The sequence below is a fragment of the Battus philenor genome, unplaced genomic scaffold, assembly GCF_028537555.1.
Source record: "Battus philenor isolate CCGP_79_NKW_IND1 unplaced genomic scaffold, ilBatPhil1.0.hap1 SCAF_9, whole genome shotgun sequence".
Lineage (NCBI taxonomy): Eukaryota > Metazoa > Arthropoda > Insecta > Lepidoptera > Papilionidae > Battus > Battus philenor.
The window spans coordinates 3,953,659-3,977,155 of record NW_027181759.1 but is presented as its reverse complement, the minus strand read 5'-3'; the positions used below and the strand labels follow the sequence as shown (position 1 = coordinate 3,977,155).

The 23,497-nt window shown below is 31.5% G+C and overlaps 1 protein-coding gene across 1 annotated transcript in view; it reads right to left on the bottom strand.

The window, feature by feature from the left end:
• The window catches only part of LOC137932502 (mucin-2-like), a 56,820-nt gene that overhangs the window by 8,224 nt on the left and 25,099 nt on the right, over nucleotides 1-23,497 (bottom strand). The window contains exons 2-4 of the mRNA XM_068776145.1: nucleotides 11,796-12,104; nucleotides 4,036-4,271; nucleotides 689-886 (exon numbers count right to left, since the gene is read on the bottom strand). Of these exons, the coding sequence (XP_068632246.1) occupies nucleotides 689-886; nucleotides 4,036-4,271; nucleotides 11,796-12,104 (743 nt within the window). The remainder of the gene's footprint in view (nucleotides 1-688; nucleotides 887-4,035; nucleotides 4,272-11,795; nucleotides 12,105-23,497) is intronic.

The window sequence follows — 23,497 nt, the reverse complement described above, 5'->3', positions numbered from 1 at the left end:
GAAAGAAATTCGTGGAAAGAAAGAAGAAAGAGTAATATATAATGAAAAATTATTTACATCCGTATTGTAACGTCCCTACCCCAAAGAAAGCAGAGGGAACGACATAAAAATTTGGCAAAAATTGAAATAGATTTAAAACAATTACTTGGTAAAAAAGTAGAACCATAAGTTTGTACAAAATTTTGAATTCCTATAATTACTGTAAAGAAAATAGAATAACTAAAGTCATCGACGTAGCGAAGAATTGCTCTTCAAAAGTGGCAGTGATCGCTCGTTGAGGCCGAAAGGATCCCGTGTGCTGACTATGAGCGTGACGACCACGCGGCGTGGGTAGGCTCCCTATTAGAAATGTTTACGACATTGTTCAGGATCGGTCATCGTGGTGAATTTTGGGGAAGGCCTATGTTCCACATTGGGCGTTTATAACCCGACTTGATGATGACAATGATTGTATTTAAGACATTTAAAAAAGCGATCACAAAAAAACTGAACACAGTTTTTTGGGACGCTTATTAGACCAGGGCGCGAAACCATTTCAGCCAATTACTTTAAGTTGAAAAATAAAAAAAACTCAATTTAATTACAGTTTCCGTCAAAATGGATTTCCGACATTCCTATGACCTACACAAGAGTGTGACACAAATGATCCAAAGTGGATTGCAATATAAATTAAATAGCGAGAACGTACCTTAGCACAGCTGCTCTTGGCGCTCTGCTCTGCTGGTTAAGCACCTTGGTAAGGCTGGTTCTCAGCGTGGGTCCACAGGGAGAGTCAACGTCCTTGTCCGCTTTGTACAGAGCCAATCCAGCAAGACCTCTCACACGTGCATATTTACCTTTCACATCCACCGAGGATGAGTCTTCAAAGGAGATCCACGTAGTGTTCCTGTATAAATGAAACCAATTTACTATGTTTTTTCATACAACATTTTAACTTGAATTGTATCAACGAATAATTAAGTTCCTTTATTATTCAATAGATGGTGCTAGTTGTATTTACAACGAACTATCGCCTGTACGCTGCCGATAAGTAATTTTGAACAAATATGGATGTTGCGGCTAGTGCCAAACACCGAGTCCTCGACTGGGTGTTTGGCACTGAAACTTAATTGATGACAATAATAGCATGTCTGTAATACAAAAATTTCATTATTTACTCTCATATTTAAAGAGCGATGCAGCTCGTATTGTTTCAATTTTAGAAGTTTCTTCCGAAAACTATGAAGGTGCTTGGACGCTATTATGTAAGCGTTACAATACTACAAGATTGCTTAGTAACCATCATTTAAAATCCATCTTTGACATTTAATATATCTCGCGCGAAAGTGATAGTTCCCTTAGGTTTTTAGTAGACCATGTCACAAAAAATCTTCGTACTTTAAACAGCTTAGGTCAATCTACTGATCAGTGGAACGCACTTATAATTTTTACGTTAACAACAAAGTTAGATAGCCGCACTTTAATGAAATGGGAGGAATCGCGCCACGACAAAGACGATATTCCGACATTAGAGCAATTTTATGAGTTTTTAAATAATTGAGCTAACGTTCTAGAAGCCATGAATCTAAATAAATACACTATTCAAATAATAAAGGCACAGTTTACAAAAATAAACCAAGTAATTATTTATCTACGAAGTCAATTCCAGTCCAAAACAAATCTCATGTTTATTTGTGAATAATTTGTGCTAGTGACTAGTACTGTATTCAAAGCTAAATCTGTAGAATACAGTGTACTAGAAGTACAAAAACATAATTTATGTAGAAAGTGTATGTGTAAATCCTAGTCATAGAGACTCTAGCTGCATTAAGGGTTCGTCTACACCTACTTAATCTTTGAACGCTTATTTGAACACCTACATCTGTGACTTGGCATAATAACTATACTTTACGAGGTCGTCTCCCGGAGAAACTCAAAATTGTTTGCACATATTTATAATATTAAATAAATTACTACTAGTATCTCCCCACTACATCAGCCAACCACCTTACATTTTGTAACTGCCACTTGATCATTTATATGTTATCGTCTACTTGTTAACCTATGAGGTCTGACCGACGCCGAAGTAATTTTATTGTTATTATATATTGACGGACGATATATTTTGATTATATACATATAGACATGTAACTTTGATAAATATAAAAATTCTGTTATACCGTTCCGTATTGATTAGTTCTGCGGGTTACTTCACAAACAGTACTTCTCTCAACTTATATGGTTATAGAGATACATATATATAGGTATAGAGATACCTAAACATTATAGTCTTACATTACTACGTGTTCATAAGAATGTTTTAATTAACTGCCTGGTATTTCAAGGTGTGATAATATAATTTGGATAGACATTACTAAAATGTCGTCCACATAAAATGTCCTAAATTGAACGATGTGCAACATTCCGTCTATTCCCTAAATGGATGGGTTCGTCATTAATTATGCCAATGTTTAATTGCTTCACTCAAAGGTTAAGGCGCATTGAAGATCAGCAATTTGTATTCAAAAAGTCAAATTTCTTATACGACAATTGGTTGAAAATACTTTTTTGGTTTTTATTTTTAATTATTAATCAATATAATATTCAATGAATGTTATCAATAATCCTTTAGTGAAAGTCTGTCTCATGAAACTTATTCGTATATTTTTAATGGCATTTTGATCTACCCTAAGTTGTTTGGCCTATATTCTAGTTAATTATAAGTAAGTTGATTAAGTATTACAGGAAATGAGAGACTGACAACCAAAATTGTACTAGCTTGCAGAAGGTTCTGGAACGAAGACTACGGAACAGCTATCGTAGAGTAGAACACCTGTCTAGACGAACTTGTTAAGTTTAAACTAAGAGGACAAGAAACAAGCCTGGAGGACGTTGGATGCAGGCCGCTTCCTTCCTGCCAATGGGTCCTGTTAGGAATCTATGGCGAGACTACATCCAGCAGTGGACCGCCTGTGGCTAAAATGATAATGATACAGAAGAAACAACGCATAGAATCAAAAGAGTTTCATTTTAAAATATCTACTTGCATCTACAGTACCCAAATTTAAAAAGACAGTTAAATAAACCTTAGTTGTAATTCGCCACGAAATACTCGTAGAAATAAACATAACTTATTTAAACTGATGTGGGAGAAAAAAAATGCTTCAAAATTCATATTAAATCCGTTGATTAGACGCGGAATAGACGTCAAATGTAAAGATTTATTGAAAGATTATTTTATAGTAATAAATTATTATACCTATAAATTTGAATCCTTTCATCATGCGAAATGAAATCAAATGTAATTTGTTTTATTTCGTCAACATGTTATAGATCCATACTAATTAATTAACGCTGAATATTTAAAAGTTAATAATTTTAGCGAAATCGTATCGTCTTTAAATATATAATTTTATGTTCAGATTATTTATTATTGATTAATGAAACACTCAAAATATCTTAAGAGTAATGAAAAGAGATATAAATTACACAATTTTTATAAAATTAAACTATTTAAAAAAATCAATAATTCTCAAAAAGAGTAAAGCATGCTTGTTACTTCTTAGATTTACGATACACGTTGTATCAAAGAATATCACAGCGAACTGTTAAATGCGCAATTTCTATTTTTTTCATTTCATTCTTACAGTGTTACAAAGAAGTTAAAAAGAAGATTAATGATTTTATTCATCTTTTTTAAATAGTTATTTATAATTAAAATAATATTTCGTATAAAAATAATAGACTGATTACATTATCAATGAGAAATTATTAATAATATGTGAATATAATACAAGTAACGCATATGCGATTATCGCCTGTCATTTATTTTTATTTATTTATATACATATATATGCATACATATATATATGTATATACATATATATATTTATATATATACATATGTTGAGCAGCTACTGAAGCATAAAATTAAGACCAAAAGATTGTATGCTTGTTGAATGTTATTGTCTATCAATATGATTTATTCTGTTGCCTTCTCTAAGTTTACCAGTATTATTCGTGATACATATTAGTAATAAAATAAACGAAACTTACTTAAAAGCATATGGAGCCGATAGATCTTGATCTCTTTCTAGAGTCCATCTGCCTTTTTGCAACTGCCTGCAAAGTTCTGCCTGGTCAATTTCTTTTGGCTCCTCGTCTAGAGTCGGGCTGCCAGGAGTACTGAGGGTTTCATTGACCAGCGTGAACTGGCGTGCTGTTGCTGGCAAACTGATAACTATTTTGGAAGTCGGAACGCCTAGACCGGTCACTAAATCCACCACCGAGTCCTGAAAAAATATGAGTTTGTTATAAATTAATATTTAAAAGAAATATTGTTTGGGTAAGAACTCCAAGAATACATTCCGAAACAACCGCTAGCCAATCCATATTTAATCACAAGAGGTAGATGTTTTTTACCGAAATCCGTTGGATACAGTGACATCTGTTATTCACCATCATCATAATGTCAGCCAATAGACTTTGGTCTGGAATTGGTCCACCTAATGTGAGGCCTAACCAAGACGCGTTTACCGGCTTGTGGTCGCTTAGGAAATCCAAACTGGTTCACGGTAGGTGTATCAGCACTCTGGCCTTGTTACCCATAATGAGATTCAACCATACCACTTCAAAGGAGAACAAGAAGGCAGAGAAGAAGTGAGAGCGTCTGACTACTTCAGCAAGCAAGACTGCATATATATGAAAACGTTCCTTGCGACCCTACATATAGAAACATTGTAGGGATTTGAGTCGGTGAAATCCGCGACCAAGTCGTTGTTCTGTTTCCTCGGGCGCCTTTGAGTCGAAATGCACATATATGCACATGTATGCCGACTCAAAGGCGACGAATACACGACGAGCGTCAGCCCAAGGTGAGGTCCTCTTGAAGGGGTCTTCGAGTTTAAAACGGCTCCATGGAGCAATCTAAAACGTCTTAATCCGGTGAAACTGTAGTATATAGCGGCCTAAGCTCTATTGGAAGCTTCTTCTGTGCTCTATCTGGTCGTTACCACGGATTTTGCAAATGCTACTCCAGCAGCAGTGAAAGCCGCCGAAAAAAACCGATATTGCCAACAATCCGACCACAAAGTCGGATATGTGACAACATTTCCCTTAGATTAATTAAAAAATAGCTAGAGATATTTTACTAGTTCCAATATTCAAAATTACGTAAGGACATTACTTAAACTTATGCAATAGTTAAGATCGACTTTGAAAGATAATATACTAGCTAAAATTTTTGGACAGCTGACATAGGTCTTATTGCGTAAATGTTTAAGCTGACGCCTACATTATGATTTGGAGCAACAGGTTGTCATTGACTGTACAGTGACCGCAACTTGAATAATTAATTACATTTTTGGTTCATTTGTTACGTTATACAATAGTTTTTTTTTTTATTTATTAGTCACTAAGCAATTACGCAATACACACCAAACAACTATATATTAATAACATAGAGGGAGCAAAAAATGAAATTAAGTTAGCGAATTTTTCAACTGTATAGAATTGATATAAATAGTTATATATTGTAGAGAATTTCAATCTGTTACAATTAAATTCTTATTTTTAGTAAAATAAATAAAAAACTATTAATTAAACATATATAAACAAATTTAATATTATTTTATGACGACTTTTTTTATCAAACTTCAATGTGAAGAGAGAAAAATGGCTTTTGTTTCTAATAGCGTATTAAAAGATTATTTATTGTAATATAAGATGTTATATCTAATTAGAACAAGATACTTTACTATAGCAATAGTGACTAAAATTTTGATTTGGTATGTAATAAATAGAACTATACAGTTTGTTGCAGGTGTTGAAGATTTTACTTTTTATTTTATTTACTACTGGAGTTTAAATTTATTAGTCAATTTTCTTTAAAGTAATTAAACTATGGATGTTGGCTCATCTTAATACATTAATTATAAGAACGGATTATATAGGTGCATAACTAGGGTTGTAGGGCCATTGTTTCGTCAACAGACTACTGTGACATGACAAACACTTATCGAAAGGAGTAGTATGACATCGTCAATAAAATTTATTTTAGCGAATTATGCATATATTGATATCTTATTTTCATGTAACAAATTTTCATCTATGAACTCATCACGAGATGTCTGTAACCATTAGAATTAGAGACTTAAAATTTGTTAAAAATATTCCTTTCGCCGAGGCTAGATCAGCTAAGAACGTATTTTACATAATTCTTCCCACAAGGGTGATGAGGAGGCGTTTATTAAGTTTGGTGGACAGCAAGTTATAAAATAGTTATTTTTATTTTAGTTTGTTACGTCAGCGATAGTAAACCAGCGGTAGAGGACTAAGACTAACAATCGTAGTACAGTGTAATATATCCACACTTTATGCATTATTAAATAAAATTGCCACTGCTCACAAACAAGTTTCCTGATGATGGACAGCAGCGTCGTCTGCATACGACAATATCACTCTGTGATCGCCAAACCGCCTGCCAAGCCCGGCGTTTATGATATATCCCCCATAGATATCTTTGGGGTAAGCCTATTTGTAGTTGACCTTGCAGTGGGCGTCTATGAACTGAAACGAAGACTATAAGTATGATGTAAGGCTGGAGTTTACCCTCATTTATTTTTCTTATTTCAGTTAGGCCTTTGTGTCTATTACTCGATATGACTAAAATGTGTTCATGAATTTCTATTAGCAGATGCACCTGTTACTTGGCCTAGTTGAACTAATTTGGTGATAAGGTGCACAAATAACTATTGCTTGCAAGAAAAATTAAAATCACCTTTATGGTTCACATGTTAAGGTTGTATCTGAGGTGTTACAACAGTATATCGAATTTTTCTCGGAGTTAACTAGTTCGCCTTCACCTTACACTACAGACTGAACGTTTGACGCAATGGAACTAGAAGATACTTTTAGAGAATTACGCCTCGTTTAAAGTAGGACTTGTTTTAATTCGCCTTTTGTAGGTTATGCTAACATGCAATTTGCCCTGGTAACACTGCACTACACATTACGTCACCTTACATTTTATAAACTGTAGCAACTTAGTGATAGAGATTTGACTTATGATCTCATGTATATTGTGTTTGTTGATATTAGTGCCGTTAGCTTACAGTCCGCGAGTACAATCTCATATTTTGTAAAAATGGTATAGACAAACATTAGCACATCCTTAGGTCATAATTTTAACTGATCATTTTATCCAGCTATCCGTACATTGTATCTTGACTGAACCTTTTTTAACACTTTGACTGCCAACTACGGGATAACACGTAGATTGCGTTCTTTTCAAGGACTCCAACTACGAGTTATCTCGTCCTGTGTTCACATGATGTTTTTATGCAGCTATGATTATACTTGAAATATATAAGTACTAATATCGATAGACGGCTTTTGGAAAAATAACAAAAAATCAATGCTGGCTTTCTGTTTCGGTAAAAAACGAAAATTTACTAAAAAAACGAAAGAATAATATAATTATAAAAATGTTCATAATCGATTTAGACGTTTTTAAAGAAAAAAAAAACATTTTATGCAGTTTTCAATAATATAATGTTATTAAATCAAATTGTCATTTTACACCAGATTTCTGAACATTGCCGTGGCAGTCAACGTGTTAACACTCATGTTCCAACATTATTAGATTAATAATCATATGATAATAACTATTTACATATTTAAATACCAACCAATAAAATTAAATAATAATTGATAGTTTTAAAGAGATCCTTTGATAATTTATTGGTTCCTTTCACAACGTTTTATATATATATTTAGTCCCAGCTTTTGAGGACTGCCTGCCATATGTGTGATAGGGACGTTATATATTCGTGTCAATAGTGTTTTCAACTAATATTTTTATTTCTTACCTCCTTTCGTCTTTCACAATATCAATCTTTCCATCGTTTATATATCATCTGTTTTTCGTCGCCTTCCTTCTCTTAACTTCGCTCTAAGATCAAAGTTTGAATCACAGATAACTTTTGGTACCACAGTGTTGACCATATTTTATTTATTTACATTCATTTCTAGTTTTTTTTTTATAATTTTTAGCTAGCACTATTTTTTTTTCACGACGTTAATATGTCGAATAAATAATCAAATTAAATGGAAGCGTTATTAAAGTTTTTTCCGCCACTTCTTCTAACTGTCCTAAGCGATAGTAATGTTTGACAGACAACGACAACCGACCAAGTCCTCGGATATCCCGGATTCGAAATGCTAAACTTATTTTGAGCCAACTTATGCCAAGGTCCCCTTTCGAGTCCGTAGAAGTAAACTAAAACAGATTCGACGGTTTCCCAATCCTGTAATAGTAAGTAGCGGCAAGAGCCAAGGCTTCTTAGGGAGCCCTCTAGTTCTGCTAATGATTGTTGTTTAGGCTAGGTGTGATACTTTCAAAAGTCGTAGTAAAGATAGCCAAGCACTAACAACTGATTAAGTTGAGGTTTGTTCTCTTGGGCACCTTTGTGTCCTAATACTAAGCTGGTATTATTGATGAGCAAATCCAAGCCGAGTTCTTCTCGTGGAGGCTGAGCTTGGCGGCTTTCCAATATGATGAATCAGATGTATGTTGCTGCCCAAACCGAGTCTCCAACGGCTGACCTCGAGCTTCGCTTTTTTAAAAGAGGCACTCTCTTTGCTTGTCACTTCGAATCCGCAGACTCTGCCATTTGTATAGCAATGTTAGTCCAGTCAAATTCTAAACATTCTAATAACTATAGGTACATTGTTGAGTTGAGCGTATAAAACATATAAAGTTATTTAGTTTTTCGATTTCTGCCGTAATTAATGAAAATAAAAGTGTGCTGGTGCTTAAATATATTACCAGTATAGCAACATCATTTTATTGATATAAAAAAATAAACAAACTAAGTTAATAACGACGAAGATGATTCTTTGCGTGTATATTGAATATCATATTTCAAGATTGCTCCCAGCTTTTATAAGCAAATAATCTAAAGGACACACTTTAAGACATAATCGTTCCAGTTTTAATAAAATCAAATCGAAGATAAAAACTACGGAGGCCGCGTTTATTAAATAAAGTAATTGGCGGCAAAACACTTAACTTCCCACGAGCGACGCAGGAAACTGCTAAGTACTGCTGCGTTGTAATTTTATAAATAAATCGTATCAACCACATTTTACATAGTTATTGATTTTGCGCGATCTATAAAAAACGACCTGATGTTTTTGTCTAGGAGGCTATTTATTTTTAAATATTTAATCAATAATTAGTATATACAAACATCTTAATTCATCATATCAGCTAACCTTTTTAACTATTTTGAAAAAAACACACTATTTATGCAAAATTGTCAGTTTCATAGAGAAGGTTCGTTATATGTACGTATATATACATAAGTCGATGTGACCATATTGTAAAATCACGTTATTATTTGCATGATTATTAAAAATTGTATGGAAGAATTATATTCTGGAAATACGTAGATTGTTACACAGTATTTGTTGAGATAGATAAATATTATTAATTATGACAACGGCGGCCAAAAAGGATTATTACGCTTTCATTTATGTATAATATTATTCCTGATTGTGTTGTATTTTAAATGTATTATAATCATCGGCATTATATTAGTGACACTGAATTCAAAGTTAATATTACACACTTTTAAAAAATAATGACGAAATTTTTCAAATATTTACAGGGTTATTGAATAATGTGTGTTTGTTTGTCACACGTCCCAGACCCAAAGGGCGACCGATAATTAGATGGATGGATGTGGTCGAAAACATGCGGTTCTACAATGTTTCCGAAAATGAAACGTTGGATAGAGCGAAGTGGAAACGGGAAACGAAGAAGGCAGACCCCACTATCAAGAAGAGAGAGAGATATGTTATAGTTTTAAAAGTTTTAGAAGGATGAATAAATTGCTCATTAGTTGTTAAACAACGAATAATACAATGCGTAAAAAGCGTTTTATAAATTCGGATACATATTAAAATTAATTATTATTTAGTCTTAGTCCCAGTAGACTTTTTAATGTCAGAAGAAACTTCCCTGTCGCATTCTAGTAGAAAAAAAATGATAACAAAAAGCTTTAAGACCGGCCATCGTAGCGATTTTTGTGGAAGGGTTAAAAAAGCTTTAGAGTTTTTAATAACAAAGGAGTAATACTTTCAACCCATTTAAAACTTTTACATTTATAACCGATTATACTATATGTAATTGATTGACAGAAATATAATACGCATAAGTATTTTCTGTCGTCAATTTTTATTCACATGTCTTTAATCAAGTTCCACATTATATAATCTGAAGTTGATGCAATAGCTACGGTCAACAAAACCGCACCACACCCATACACGTTGCCGTTGCTCTTAATTTATAGCAGCCTCCGATAACATTTTAAATTGTTAATTCAATTTAAAAGTATTATTTAACTGCTCTGTATTTTATACAGTCTTATAACCTTGTATTTAATCTGTCTTTGTGTAACAAATTAAATAAATTATCTGTATCATTTTATTTCTTGTTTTATTAATGCAACTATGTCAATTTTTTTAATAATTTCATATTAATTCAGTTGGAAATACAAGGTAACGTATTACAGTATTTTATACCAGTTTTTTATGAAATTATCTTGACGTCATAAGTAGAGTAAATTCCAAAGCTTGTGGTTAAAAATGGATGTTCAAACAAATATTTAAGCTTGGCATTTGTCCAATACTTCAAATCAATCCTTTATTCGTTTAGTATATACAGGATAATATAAATGTAAAGATTTAAATGTGTTATCCACTTGATGTCATTAATTGTATTGTACATCCTATCCAAAAGTCAATTATTTCAGAAATAATAAATAAAATAATTATTATATAGTTGTCAAATTTCATATTACCATTAAACGACGTATTAAAATTAATAATTGTTTACTATCTGACTCTACGGACTTTGTACTACCAGAAGTTACTAACCTGATGCATTCCAATTGTTACAGAGTGATCACTTTATATAAATATGATTGGAAATAGGTATAAAAGTTTGAAATATTTCTGCTACAATAAGTTATACATTCACCCTGTTAAAGTTCTTACACCCATATCCACGCATTGTATAAGCAACTTACATGTTTTATACTATATAAGTAAGTCAAACCGTGCTTCCATGATTTTTTTCAATAAAGTGAAGTAAAGTGAAGTGTGAAGTAGTGATGTTACATCGTCAAAAATTTACAAGCGTAAATCCCTAACTTCATTGCCGCGGTAACGAATCGGTTGATAAGAAAAATCTTTGTTATTGTAATTTAGATTGTTATTTATGGCAGACTTAATGCTTTATATGCATTCTTTACTAAACCTACACATCGAACCATCGTTAGCATCTTTATACGGACTTCTACATGATTTTATTCTGTACCATACACCTAAATGTATCATATACAATATATAAAAGACTTAAAAAGTCATTAGAATTTATATTAAAAAAAATATTTGTAATTTATTAATGAAAATTATGTGTGTTTCATTCATTCATTCTGCACACGTAATCGAAACCATTACTAATGAGGTATTGCTAAATATTTTCTTTTTCTTAGTTTTGTTGTTTAAGAACTTTTTAAGTTATTTAGAATATATTCTGAATGATAACATTAGTTTGACGATTTTTCATTTTAGTTTACCTAACTTCTATATATGATAAAAAGGCTCAATAGTTTCGATACAATCATCATGCCACAATATAGTAATAAACCATCTAAGATCGCTATAAAACTGCTAATTGACAACAAATTACGAGAGATTTTTCATTAATCTATAAAAGAAATTTAAATTTGAATTGTTAAATCACTTACTGTATTCATCATATCCCACAAACCGCTCAGTCGACTCGGGTGATAAGTCATCTTCTTCACCAGTCCCAAAGCATGAGTCTGGACAATCACCATGTCAATTTTCTTGATCAACTCCCTCAGGTCGTAGTATTTAGCGAGCAGTTCTGGATGGGCGGGTAGAGCCAAGAAGAGCGGACCGCCTCCAGTAGAGCTGATGGCTGTTCGAGCTGACTCCACCAATTCCAGCACCTTAGTCTTGTTGAGGGTACGATGGGCATCGTATATTTCCAAACCTTGTACGTTCTTTAATTTCAGGAGCGTGCGAAGATCCTGCAAGGAAACGTGAAAATGTTAATATTTAAATACTAATTATTTTAATATTGATATAATAATATATATGTATGTATATATATATATATATATGTGTGCGTGTATATATATACACATATGTGTGTGTGTGTGTGTTTGTGTGTGTTTGATATAAGAGAAGATGCGACAAGAAGATTCAAAGATGAATTCAAATGGCAAAAAATACTATTAGTAAGTTGATCAGAATATGATAGAATAGAGGAGTCCCCAACACCACAAAAATAAGACCAGTAGGAACTCCGACATTTTTTATCATCTTTTACGCATCTAAATTCTAGACAATCCATTCCGCGGACTTAAAAAAATCGACGTCTAGGAATTGTGTTCCTAGCGGAGGATACGTATGCCGCGGACTGCCAGGAGGAGCAACAGGTCTGTTGTCGATCAACTCCGTAAAAAGACCAGGCCCTTTATCATCCGTTACAAGATTCTAGGCTACTTTGACTACATAGACCGATATCAACCTGAGAGTCTCGATAAGCTGGCTTTTCAGGAAGGGCGGAACTTTCAAAAATGAAAATAAACGTCTAGAAAGAAGTATTGTTCTGACTAATCATCTCAAATAAATTTGTGTTATGATTGAGGTTTAGTTGAATTATGAAAATCACATACGATTCACAGGTGGACGTAATTTGTGAGTGGTACAACGTAAGGGCAGTTAAAAACCTAATTTAGAAGTCTATTCGTTTGAGTAGTAAAAGTAGAGAATGGTTAGTAAATAGTAACTAATCATTTTCAACAAATCATTTTATTATTGAGAAGTAGCTGTCCCCCGACTTGCTTCGCAAATTTATTGAAGATCCTCTCTATCCGACTTGCGATTGATATTTCGTATAATCCGCTACTAGCTGACCTCGACTATTTATTTATTTGATATTTATCTATATCTTTAATATTTATTTAACATTCTTTATTATACACGATTGGATACATTTCATTAGTTTTAATTTCAAGAAACAAATCAATATCAGACCAAATTAAAAATAATTCTTAACCTAAGCTTCAATTTGAACTTTTGCAATATATGTTCGACATTTGTAATTAAAAAAAATATATATTTTCATTTATTTATTGAAGTAAATCTATCTACCAGTAGTGAGCATAACCATTAACACACATATATAAGTATATTAACAACTATGAATTATTATAAGCCGACCTCCAATATTAAACAAACAAATCAATGACAGACCAAATAAAAAAATCTCATTATAAAAAAATAACTTAAATTTTCAATTTGATCCTTTGCCATAAACTAAACGATATGTAACTAATTTTTTTTTTAATTATTTTATCGAAATTAATGAACCAGTAGTGGGGATAATCATTAACATACATAGATACATATATTAACAATTATGAATTAGGGACATATATTATGACAGCACTTATTAAAGTTAATTGCAGTCATAATGTCTCATTTATTTACTCATAAGCACTATGTTTTAATAAAAACTAATATGAAAACTTGTAATAAAAATATGAAAAAATATAGTTAAACATACAATTAAATAAAATGAAGTACAGGGGACAAAATAAAATTTATCGAAAAATGATTATCTATATTTCATGATATACAATTGTTACTTAAATGCATCTTGAATAGTGTGCATAAATAGTTAAAATTCAAACAAATAATGAAATTCAAACGTAACAACTCTTTAAAGCAATCGGAGCATTAGTGTCTAACTAAATAAAAATATATGAACATAAATTTAAATATTAACTGTTCCTACATATCTTTTTAAGGATTCTCGACTAGCCTTAACCCGCTTAATAATGTCTAGAGATGAAAATACGTTTTTATTGAAACTTAAATCTAGACTATGTCGAAATATGGCGGAATTTGGGAGTGTAGGATTGAGTCGGCGGGGTCACGTGACTTATTACGGATCGGTGTTAGTCAAATCAGTCTGAAAATGCATTATAATTTTGATTACGTCATGACTCCATAAGGATAGATCTATTAAAAGGCATTCGTTATTCCAAACATTCATATTTTAGATATCATTTCATATTTGGTATATGATTGATGATGAAATTTATTGCGTGACAAAGATTTCGACAGATTAATAGTCTGAATTAAAAGTCTAGAACATATTTAAAAAATAACCATTTCTTGAATTTTTTACTTGCCCGTTTATCCAGGATTTATACGGTAGTGAGCTTAAGGCAATTGTCCTAGAAAAACTTTATGTGGTCCTTTTCATTAGTTATTTCACTAGAGCATGTTGTAGGAAATGACTTAGTAAAATTAAACAATTCGCTCTCGTTCAAGGAAAAAAAATGGCTTTAAATATTTCTTTATTTTTCATTAAACTTGTTATGGTAAATTTACAACTAACAATGCCTCTCCATGTGACGGCTTCACAGTACAGACTTTTCAACCTGTAGAACCCAAGACGTAAGCACGTATTCCTTTGCGAAAACCAAAACCACTGTTTACCTTACCGGACCTACTCAAGAAAAAATCTACTGCAGAATATTTTGACGAGCTAGCCCGGCACATTGTCTTAAACTTAAAGGCATTTAACAGTCTGTAGCGCGTAGGCAGCGACATCAAATAAAATGGCAAAGAAATGAGTGTATAATTTAGTGAAAATCAGGCTATTGTGACTCGCAGCTGGGAGAAGAAAGATCCATATCAAATAGCGACAGCCCCTCTCCAGTCTGCGCTAAATAAATGCGAAAAAAACACACTGTAATGACAAAACCCTAGCAATAAAAATGATAATTAAAAACAAAAGTACGTATTACCACATTAATAGTAATAGCAAAGGCAAATTTAAAGTTTTCACGTACAGAAGACAGTAGTAGAATATTACGTATATGATTTAAAATAACGAATAATAATAATCAATCAATTGATGACAAAATTTTGGTCTATATAAACCAATGTACAGAATGAACATTAAATACATGATTAATGAAGTATATAAGAAGTTAACTTTATTTTCTTCTAGAATATAATAAATTAAATAAATATGATTCATATTACAAAATAATTATGATTCTTATTACTATATGAATCATAAAAGGGTGTGGTAGCTTTTAATTAAAAGGAATTTTATTAAAACAACTTATACGAATATAAATCATTACATAAACATAAAAATCGTTGAAAACCGACGATATAATATTTAAGTTGTCAAATTATAGACCATTAGTTGTCAATAACTTCTAGTTTTGCGACCGTGCGAAATATCCAGTAAATCATACATGTAGGTCAACGGTATTGAATGTTACATCCGGTTAAGAGAATAAATATTCGCGACGAAATAAAATATATACTGTTTTAATTTTTAAAAATCGAATTGCAATATCGTAGTATATTTAGAACAAAAAAAAACTTAAATTTGTGTGAACAGTTTTTATTAATTTTTTTAAATTTTTGTAACGGATTTATTGACCTTTATGCATTCTCTAGCACACTACGTCGAGCAGAGAGTTTCATAATCATTTTGATAAATGAAAAGCCTTTTAGTAATCATTTTTATTATGGAACACCTTGTTTCGTTTCAATAGTATACTTTTAATACAATATTTTGAAAATGGAATATATGCCGAAAAATAACAATTTTTTTTAAATATATTTTCTTCAAAAAGTAATACCTAAAATTGTTCCGATGTCGCCGTTGTAATTCGTGACATCGGTAGAATATATTTAGTACTTTTTATGTTTTTTTCTTGAATGTTATGAAAAAAGCACGTAACTTTTGCGGAACCCCTGAATGATCTCCACGGAACTCTGGATTAGAGAAATGTTGACCAAGAACAAGAGATAATAATAATAGATATATAATCATCATTCTATAATCCGTAGGATATTCCCTGTTAGATGTAGGCCTCACTCAAACATTTTATTTCGTCAACATAGTTCAGGATATTCACTTTAATTATTTCCATGTTATAGTACCCGGTATTTGATCTGGCACATCGTATAGATTTGTAAGTAATTATCGACTGCATTCAGTTTGCAGCGCGTAGTCTCTTTCGAACAGTGCTTTGAAAATATGGTAATTGAGATACACAAAGATTCTAATGTACCAAATCTATTGCTGGTATGAGCAGCCTGGTGGAATAAATAAAATCTAATTCAACAGTGTATATTTAATATGATTATATAAACCAAATACGTAATTTTTTTGTCTATAAATAATTTAAAAAAATGTACACTTAAATCCAATTACGGCGTTTTCGACCCACTTACAGTTTTCCGTGGCTAGCTTGAACGGTTGACTGGTGACGACGTGTGAGACAAACTGTCAAGATAAATCTATTCAATATACATACGAATAAGGTTAACTGGAGCCCACAGGATGTACCCATTTAATGGTGAATTGGTGAACACCAGTCGTATTAATTAAACGATTAGGTTCTACTTATATACCTTGACTTTTTTATTTATTTATTTTATCAACACAACATATAAAATCACAAACAACTAAAACAAACATAACAACTATTTTTATAATAATTATATATGAACATTTTTTTTACTATACAATTAAAATAATAAATAAATAAACAATTGTTAAAATAATTATACGAATGTAAACATAACAATCAACTACATTATATTGAATTAGGCATTGTCAAATATTATGTCATTTATGCACTGGCTTACTTATTGTAAAAATGTTTTTTTTTTAATCTGAACCCTGTGATTATTTGTGATCAGCTTATTTTTTTACATTTTTTGTTCTTTGGTAATAATATTTAATTCCAAAATGTAAACTATTTTGACAATAAACACATTATTTACCGTTAGATTAATATATCGTATATTTTATTCTCTCAATGAGCATAGTTAAAAATATACGGATTCCTAATTCCGTTTATGGTAAATGAAAACACTGGCCGATTTCATTATCGTTGTAAGGTCTGGGTAAATTTAAAAAAGTTGTTTCAAAAATGGAACGCGTTCCGATTTGGATCCATATTGTCGACGTGTGTTTGAATTTCAAGGTAAACTCTACTGAATATTTATAAAAGTAGCATAACGTTCCTGTATGAATGGCATTCATATAAATATTTAATATTTAGTGTGAGTAATCCAATATCTACGTAACATAAAACACGATAACAGATGTATAATGATAATAATAAACTATATGACAATGAAAAATTGGATACACTAATTCGCATCAAATAAAACTTTAAGGAAATCTCTAAATTACGATGTTATAAAATATTAATATTTTTTAATAACTTTAACTGTTAATTGTAAAATATTTAGATAAACAATATTGTTTTTCTGTATCAAACAGATCACGTACTTTCATGTACATATTGCTTACGAGAGAGAGATAGATTATAAAAGGATACAATAATGTTTATATCACAATATTAGTATGATTTGAAGTTTTAACCCCAAAAAATTTCAATTCGTTTTGTATAAAAAATATTTTAACACATTTCGTATTTCTTCAAATTTCGCATTTACATTGCGCCATATCAACATCTGGTTATTTCATGAATCGTAAACATGTTACCTTAAAAGTCAAAACATATTTTTTTTATTTTTTGTAGTATTTTAATTCATACATACATTATCCAATCATGCTTCTAGCCAAAACTTCACTTTAATTTTATTAAAAAAAAACTAATTGAACTTTGACGTTTATTGAATCGACTGCCTCATATTTAAACAAGTAAGAACTCCGGACAACTAGCACATAAATAAAGTCTATAATTAGATAAAGTCTATAATTGTAAAGAATAACTTATATCTCTGAATAAAAAACTTTAATTACATCTCTATCACAACAGCTTACTTGTTCATGATCTTGTCCTGACATAGGGTTTAAAGTTTTTTGGAAGAATAAAGAGAAGTTTAATTGCCATTGCTGATTTTTTATCAACCTTTTTTTATATCTCGTGGAGTTTTTATAGCAATTCTGGTACATTTGTAATGAAAAACAGTGCTCAGAAAGCTCATGGAAAATATTTATATATGGCGAAATGCCCAGCGTGCCAGTTGGAGCAACAGATCATCGATATGGAGCCGTAACCTCCTTCTCTGAGACCGCCATGGTCTAGGAGAAAGCGGCCGAGGGAGGACGGCACAGGACAGACTCCGCTTGGAGACTGCGCCGTCAGTGCTGGGACATGCCTCGTGACGGCTTCCGGAGAATGATATTCACCTACCAGAAACGGAGCCTTCTGAGTCACGGGTGTTCTAAACTCACACTAGCTTAAGCAACTCTGAGGCGGACGATGGATCGACGAGGTCTTGAATCATTGTATTAGTACCACGAGGGTTTCAATGGTACTGTAAAGAACGCAAACCCCAGGACCAACAATCAAAAATGACACAGCACGGGGGACATTGGACCACCCGGGGGAATTTAGTGCGGAGAAATTCTGCATAAGATACCCCAGAAGCAGAGTATCTTGAACATCCGGAAGATTCCCTCGGCCAACAAAAAACCAAAAAAAATCTATTGATTTATTATAATAATTAACTCTCATACAATCATATATAATAAATCAATATTTATAATAAATTGATTAAATGTTATTCATTTCTGTGTTTTTTGTCGGCGAAAAATGTGTCGATACAATGTAAGGATACTGTTAATGATTTCGACAACAATATCCAACTTATTTAATTTTCAGATTGTTTAAAATAATGAGTATGACGACCATTAAATTTATCGTTCGATGACATAATGCCGTAATCAAGTTAATAAGATTTTAACTTAACATTATAACCTCTACTACTATTAAAAGTTTTTTTATATACCAGTAGTAAAATTAATAAGAAATTGAATAAAAAAAATAAAGAACATAAATAATGTATCAAAGATTCAATAAACAATATCTGATTATATAGCGAATGTTTTAAAAGAAACTGTAATAAATCACTCAAACAAATGAATCGGTAAACTGGATTAATTCCTCTCTCCTATTTCGTCCCCGTATCAATTAATCTTCGTCAAGCTTCGTTCTAAATCCGTCGGATTGGTAATTAAGATAAACATAAGTTTCGCAGGCGGTAAATTTATTACGAAATTCAAGGGTACTCAGTACAGGCATAAATTGGCTGATTTTCCTTTCAGACTATATTAATTGGTCTTTCGATCGGTCGTGATTGCAAATTGATTTTCTTAATAAAAACAGTTTTTTTCTTATTATTTTATAATAAAAAGAGAATAAAATGAGATCGTAAGTGTTGTTAAAACTGGTTGATTTCTAGGTACCACTCTCTTTTTATGGGATCACGTTACTCGTCCGCTGCTGTTACGATGTACGTTCCACTGTTTCCTCTATCTGGACTTAGACTGCCTTCTCGATAAAGTGGAAAGATAAGTTATTGCTTGCAATAATCTTGTACTTAGACGGCTATAACAGTTTTGATTATTGCTCTTGGAATATTTGAAATTTCTATATACAAATTGATAAATTTTATGATTTAATATTTATTTATTAAACGATATAAAATTACAATACGTAAAAATAAAACAATGCAATACTAATTATCCTACTAAAGTCACAAGGAAGTTATATGGTGCATGTATTGATGTTTATGTTTTGTACAACTTTTTATTTGAATCTCTTTAGTATATTTAACTCAAAATGAAGAAATTAGACAAAGAATTAAAGCGGGAATAAATGTAAGGTTATAGCTGAAGAATAAAAGATGACAGCAGAACACTTATTAACACTAATACGTTGATAAGAGATATTCAAAAACTTACAAAGAAACTATACATTGAGTGTTCTATAAACAAATAATAAAAAAACATATATACAATACAATATTCAAACTCTCAATGAATAGCGAAACCTTGAGGATACAATTTTTTTAACGTACCAACGCTCGTTTATTATAAGATACTTCGTTAGTCTATGAAACAAAAGAGGGCATGTATAACGATCATTTATTTTGAAGGTTCGTATAATAAGTTTTAACTGTGAATGATGGAGATAAAAAAGTACTTCCTGGTAAGTAGAAGTATTTTTTGTATGTAATAGTAAACAAACGGACGTGTCATTTCTTTAGTGAGTACATAGAATGTGTAATACAATCACTAACGGATCATTTGTGTTCGTCACCTCTAGACGACTAAATTATTTGCCAACACTGATAAACACTTAATATAACGAATTTTTCATCAAAATAAACAGAAGAATAATTGCGGAAGAAATACTCGTATCACTTATGTACACTCACACACACATATATATATATATACATAAAAATAAATATATACATATATAAGTATATATATATATATATAAATATATTTATAGATATATATATATTTACATGTATACATTGACATTTTAATATTTATATATATAATCCATGATGACGCTAAAATGTTTCTCTAGTTGTAAAAATAAATGACAGAATGATGTAATGCACGTAAAATTATTAATAAAGAATTATATTTTCGTTTTAATTAAAAAAATATTTTCAGAAGAGGCAGTTCTAAAAACTTTCAGCATAACAAACTTAAAGTCTGCCGGGCACAAAATATTTTGAACAAAACCTGCTGGCCCTGCGGAAGAAAACTGAAAGTTACGGTCGTAGGTCGCGGATTCGATTCCCCGGGTACAATCTTATATAATTCACATTTTATGTAATAATTAGTATTGCCACTGTTTACGAACAAGCTTCCAAAGTTTGAGCAGCAGCGGCCTATGTATACCACAATACCACACTGCGATCGTCAACCTAGATCTAGATGTCTTTGAGTGAGGCCTAGGTCTTTCAATGGGCGGCTATGAGCTGAAACGAGGATAACAAACAAAAACTTTCCTCTTAGAAATAAAAGCGCCTTTTAAAGAGCCAACTATAAAGTTACTTCTCTGACTGATTTAAGCAACATGTGTTTGTCAATATGAAAACACATGAGTCATCACGTCTTTTCGCCAGGCAACTAGTTTGTTACGTCTTGTTGACAACTGACTCATTTTTATTGACTGAAACGAGTATCAATAAAACTTATTGTTTTAGAACCTGACAAACCATAACAGCACAAGGGTAAAACAAAGTCAATGTTGGGCTGTAAAGTTTATATCCTTGCTTCTATGAATCTTAGCAAAGCAAAATATTAAAAAACAGGGAGTAAGAAACAATAATTGTATTTAATGGTGATGTAATCTTTTTTTCTTAGGAAAATGTATATTTTAAATCGGAACATTATGTTATCCAGTAATGTCAATTATAAATGTTAGATACATTGCTGTTATAGCCTCTTTTTGTTGGTGTATTAAATCCACTACGCGAGTAACATATGTCCTCATTTTAGTTAGGATATATCAATTGTCTTACGATAATTTAGGTATAAAATAACAAATCAGTGGAATTTCGGTGACGACTCATTGATTTATTTTTCCGCCACAGATACAATATGAACATAGATGATAATAGATATATGATATATGATAGATGGCACTAGCGTCGATATATATATACTACACAGATAATAAATATGATCTATTCACTAGGCTTAGATCATTTAAGCTCAAAGACTTACTTGTTGCATGTTGAGTAATTTAAACAGATATAGCTAAAATACTGATGTTAAGAATTTTAAATAAAAATACTTTATTACAAAATAACTATAACCCTTTATGAATTGGGACGTGGAAGTTGTGTTTTGCTTTACACCTTGATTTGAAAACCTATACCACGAAATTGAAATATATAATATATAGGTAATAGCTAATCAGATAAATATTAATAAGACTTGTTTAAAGCGAATAATAATAAAATTTAGGGCTATGCTTGGGATTTCTCTACGAGATCAAATCAGAAGTGAGTTGATCCGTTGGCGAACATATGCCGCTGGGGAACAAGCCCAGGTCATCCACTCGCAAGTTCGACAGACCTCATTGAGGTCTCTAAGGAAGTCCCTGGGAGAGGCCTATGTCCAGCTGATGACGTCTTTCGGCTGAAAAGATGATGGTGAAAATTTCATAGTAGTAACTTCAAATGAGGTGTATGATTTATTTTCAATTAATATAAACTAGGAACTTGTTTAACAAAATGTTAAAATTATTATCTATTTAATTTTATAATTTCCTTGTTACACAATCTTCTTTTAAAATTTATGCTAATTGCCATTAACACGAGAGCGATTTAAGAATGATGCAAATTGAAAATTTTTGAGTCAATTATGGCTACAGTGTATAGTAATTTTGTCATTGATATAGTAATTAGTTTTAAATATTTACCGAATGAGTTTTTATTATACTAGTTTTTATTGCTCCGAGCCATTTTAATATAGTTATCCGAGGTCCAGTTTTCGTAATAGTGATTTATTTTAAAATTAATTAGTTTGCGTATATACATAATATTAATAGCAGTTTCTTATTACCATTAATACGAAATTTATGGCATTCTTTCTTGTCGTTAAAGATTGTGGGTGACGATCGTAAACGCTTAATACTATGTATATAAATTTGCATAAAGGCTTGATTGCCAAATGGAGCTTACTGCTTACAAAGATCTAACGTCCAAAATTAAGAAATATCCGGAATATGTACTTTCCACATTTACATAACGGATTACGGACTTTACGGACTTTTATGTCTAATAACATATACATACATATATATACGTCTAGTAACATGTTAGATAGTACTTATAAAAATACGTGACCTATAATCGTAACGTATTTTTTTTATTTAAATGTCCCTTACAATATTAAAAATATGAGAAAAACATATTATAAAAGATAATATATCTAATGAAACATTTATCCGAAGTGCCATATCAAATGCTGGTTGCTTAACTAATTATTTGGTCTTATATTTTAATGTATTATACCCCTATTTTGTCTTTATTAAGATAACGCTGTCAATGCTTCTATATAACTCATTGTGATTCTATTTACTATTAAATCGGACTCTTCCGGAACTTGTCAAAAGCCGTACACAAGTGATAAGTGTCAATGATCCTGGGTAGATAATAACATAAATAAATATGTTTGTATTACTTCTATCTTAGGTTTGTTTTTTAAGAGTAAAAGTTAAAATTCACTTATTCAACATTGTATCTTTTAAGAGAACCACCGATCGTCAACTTTTTAAATTTATTTTATTTTTCTGCCTTTCTTCACAAGGTTATGTGCGGGAAGCAGAGAGAAACTCGATAACATGTTTTAAAAAAAATATTAAAACCGATTTAAACACACCTTCAGTCAGATTAAATAAAAAAGAAATAATCTGGCGACATCATTGCCAAGGATTGTAGTTTCTAGTTAGAAATAAATTATGAATATTTTTTTAACGCGTAGGTTTCTTTACCGAAAGGCAGCATAGCGCACCCGGTATTTGTATTATTAAGTTGTCCAGCCGACCTTCCTCGGGGCAACTGTTCAACCGAATAAAATCGC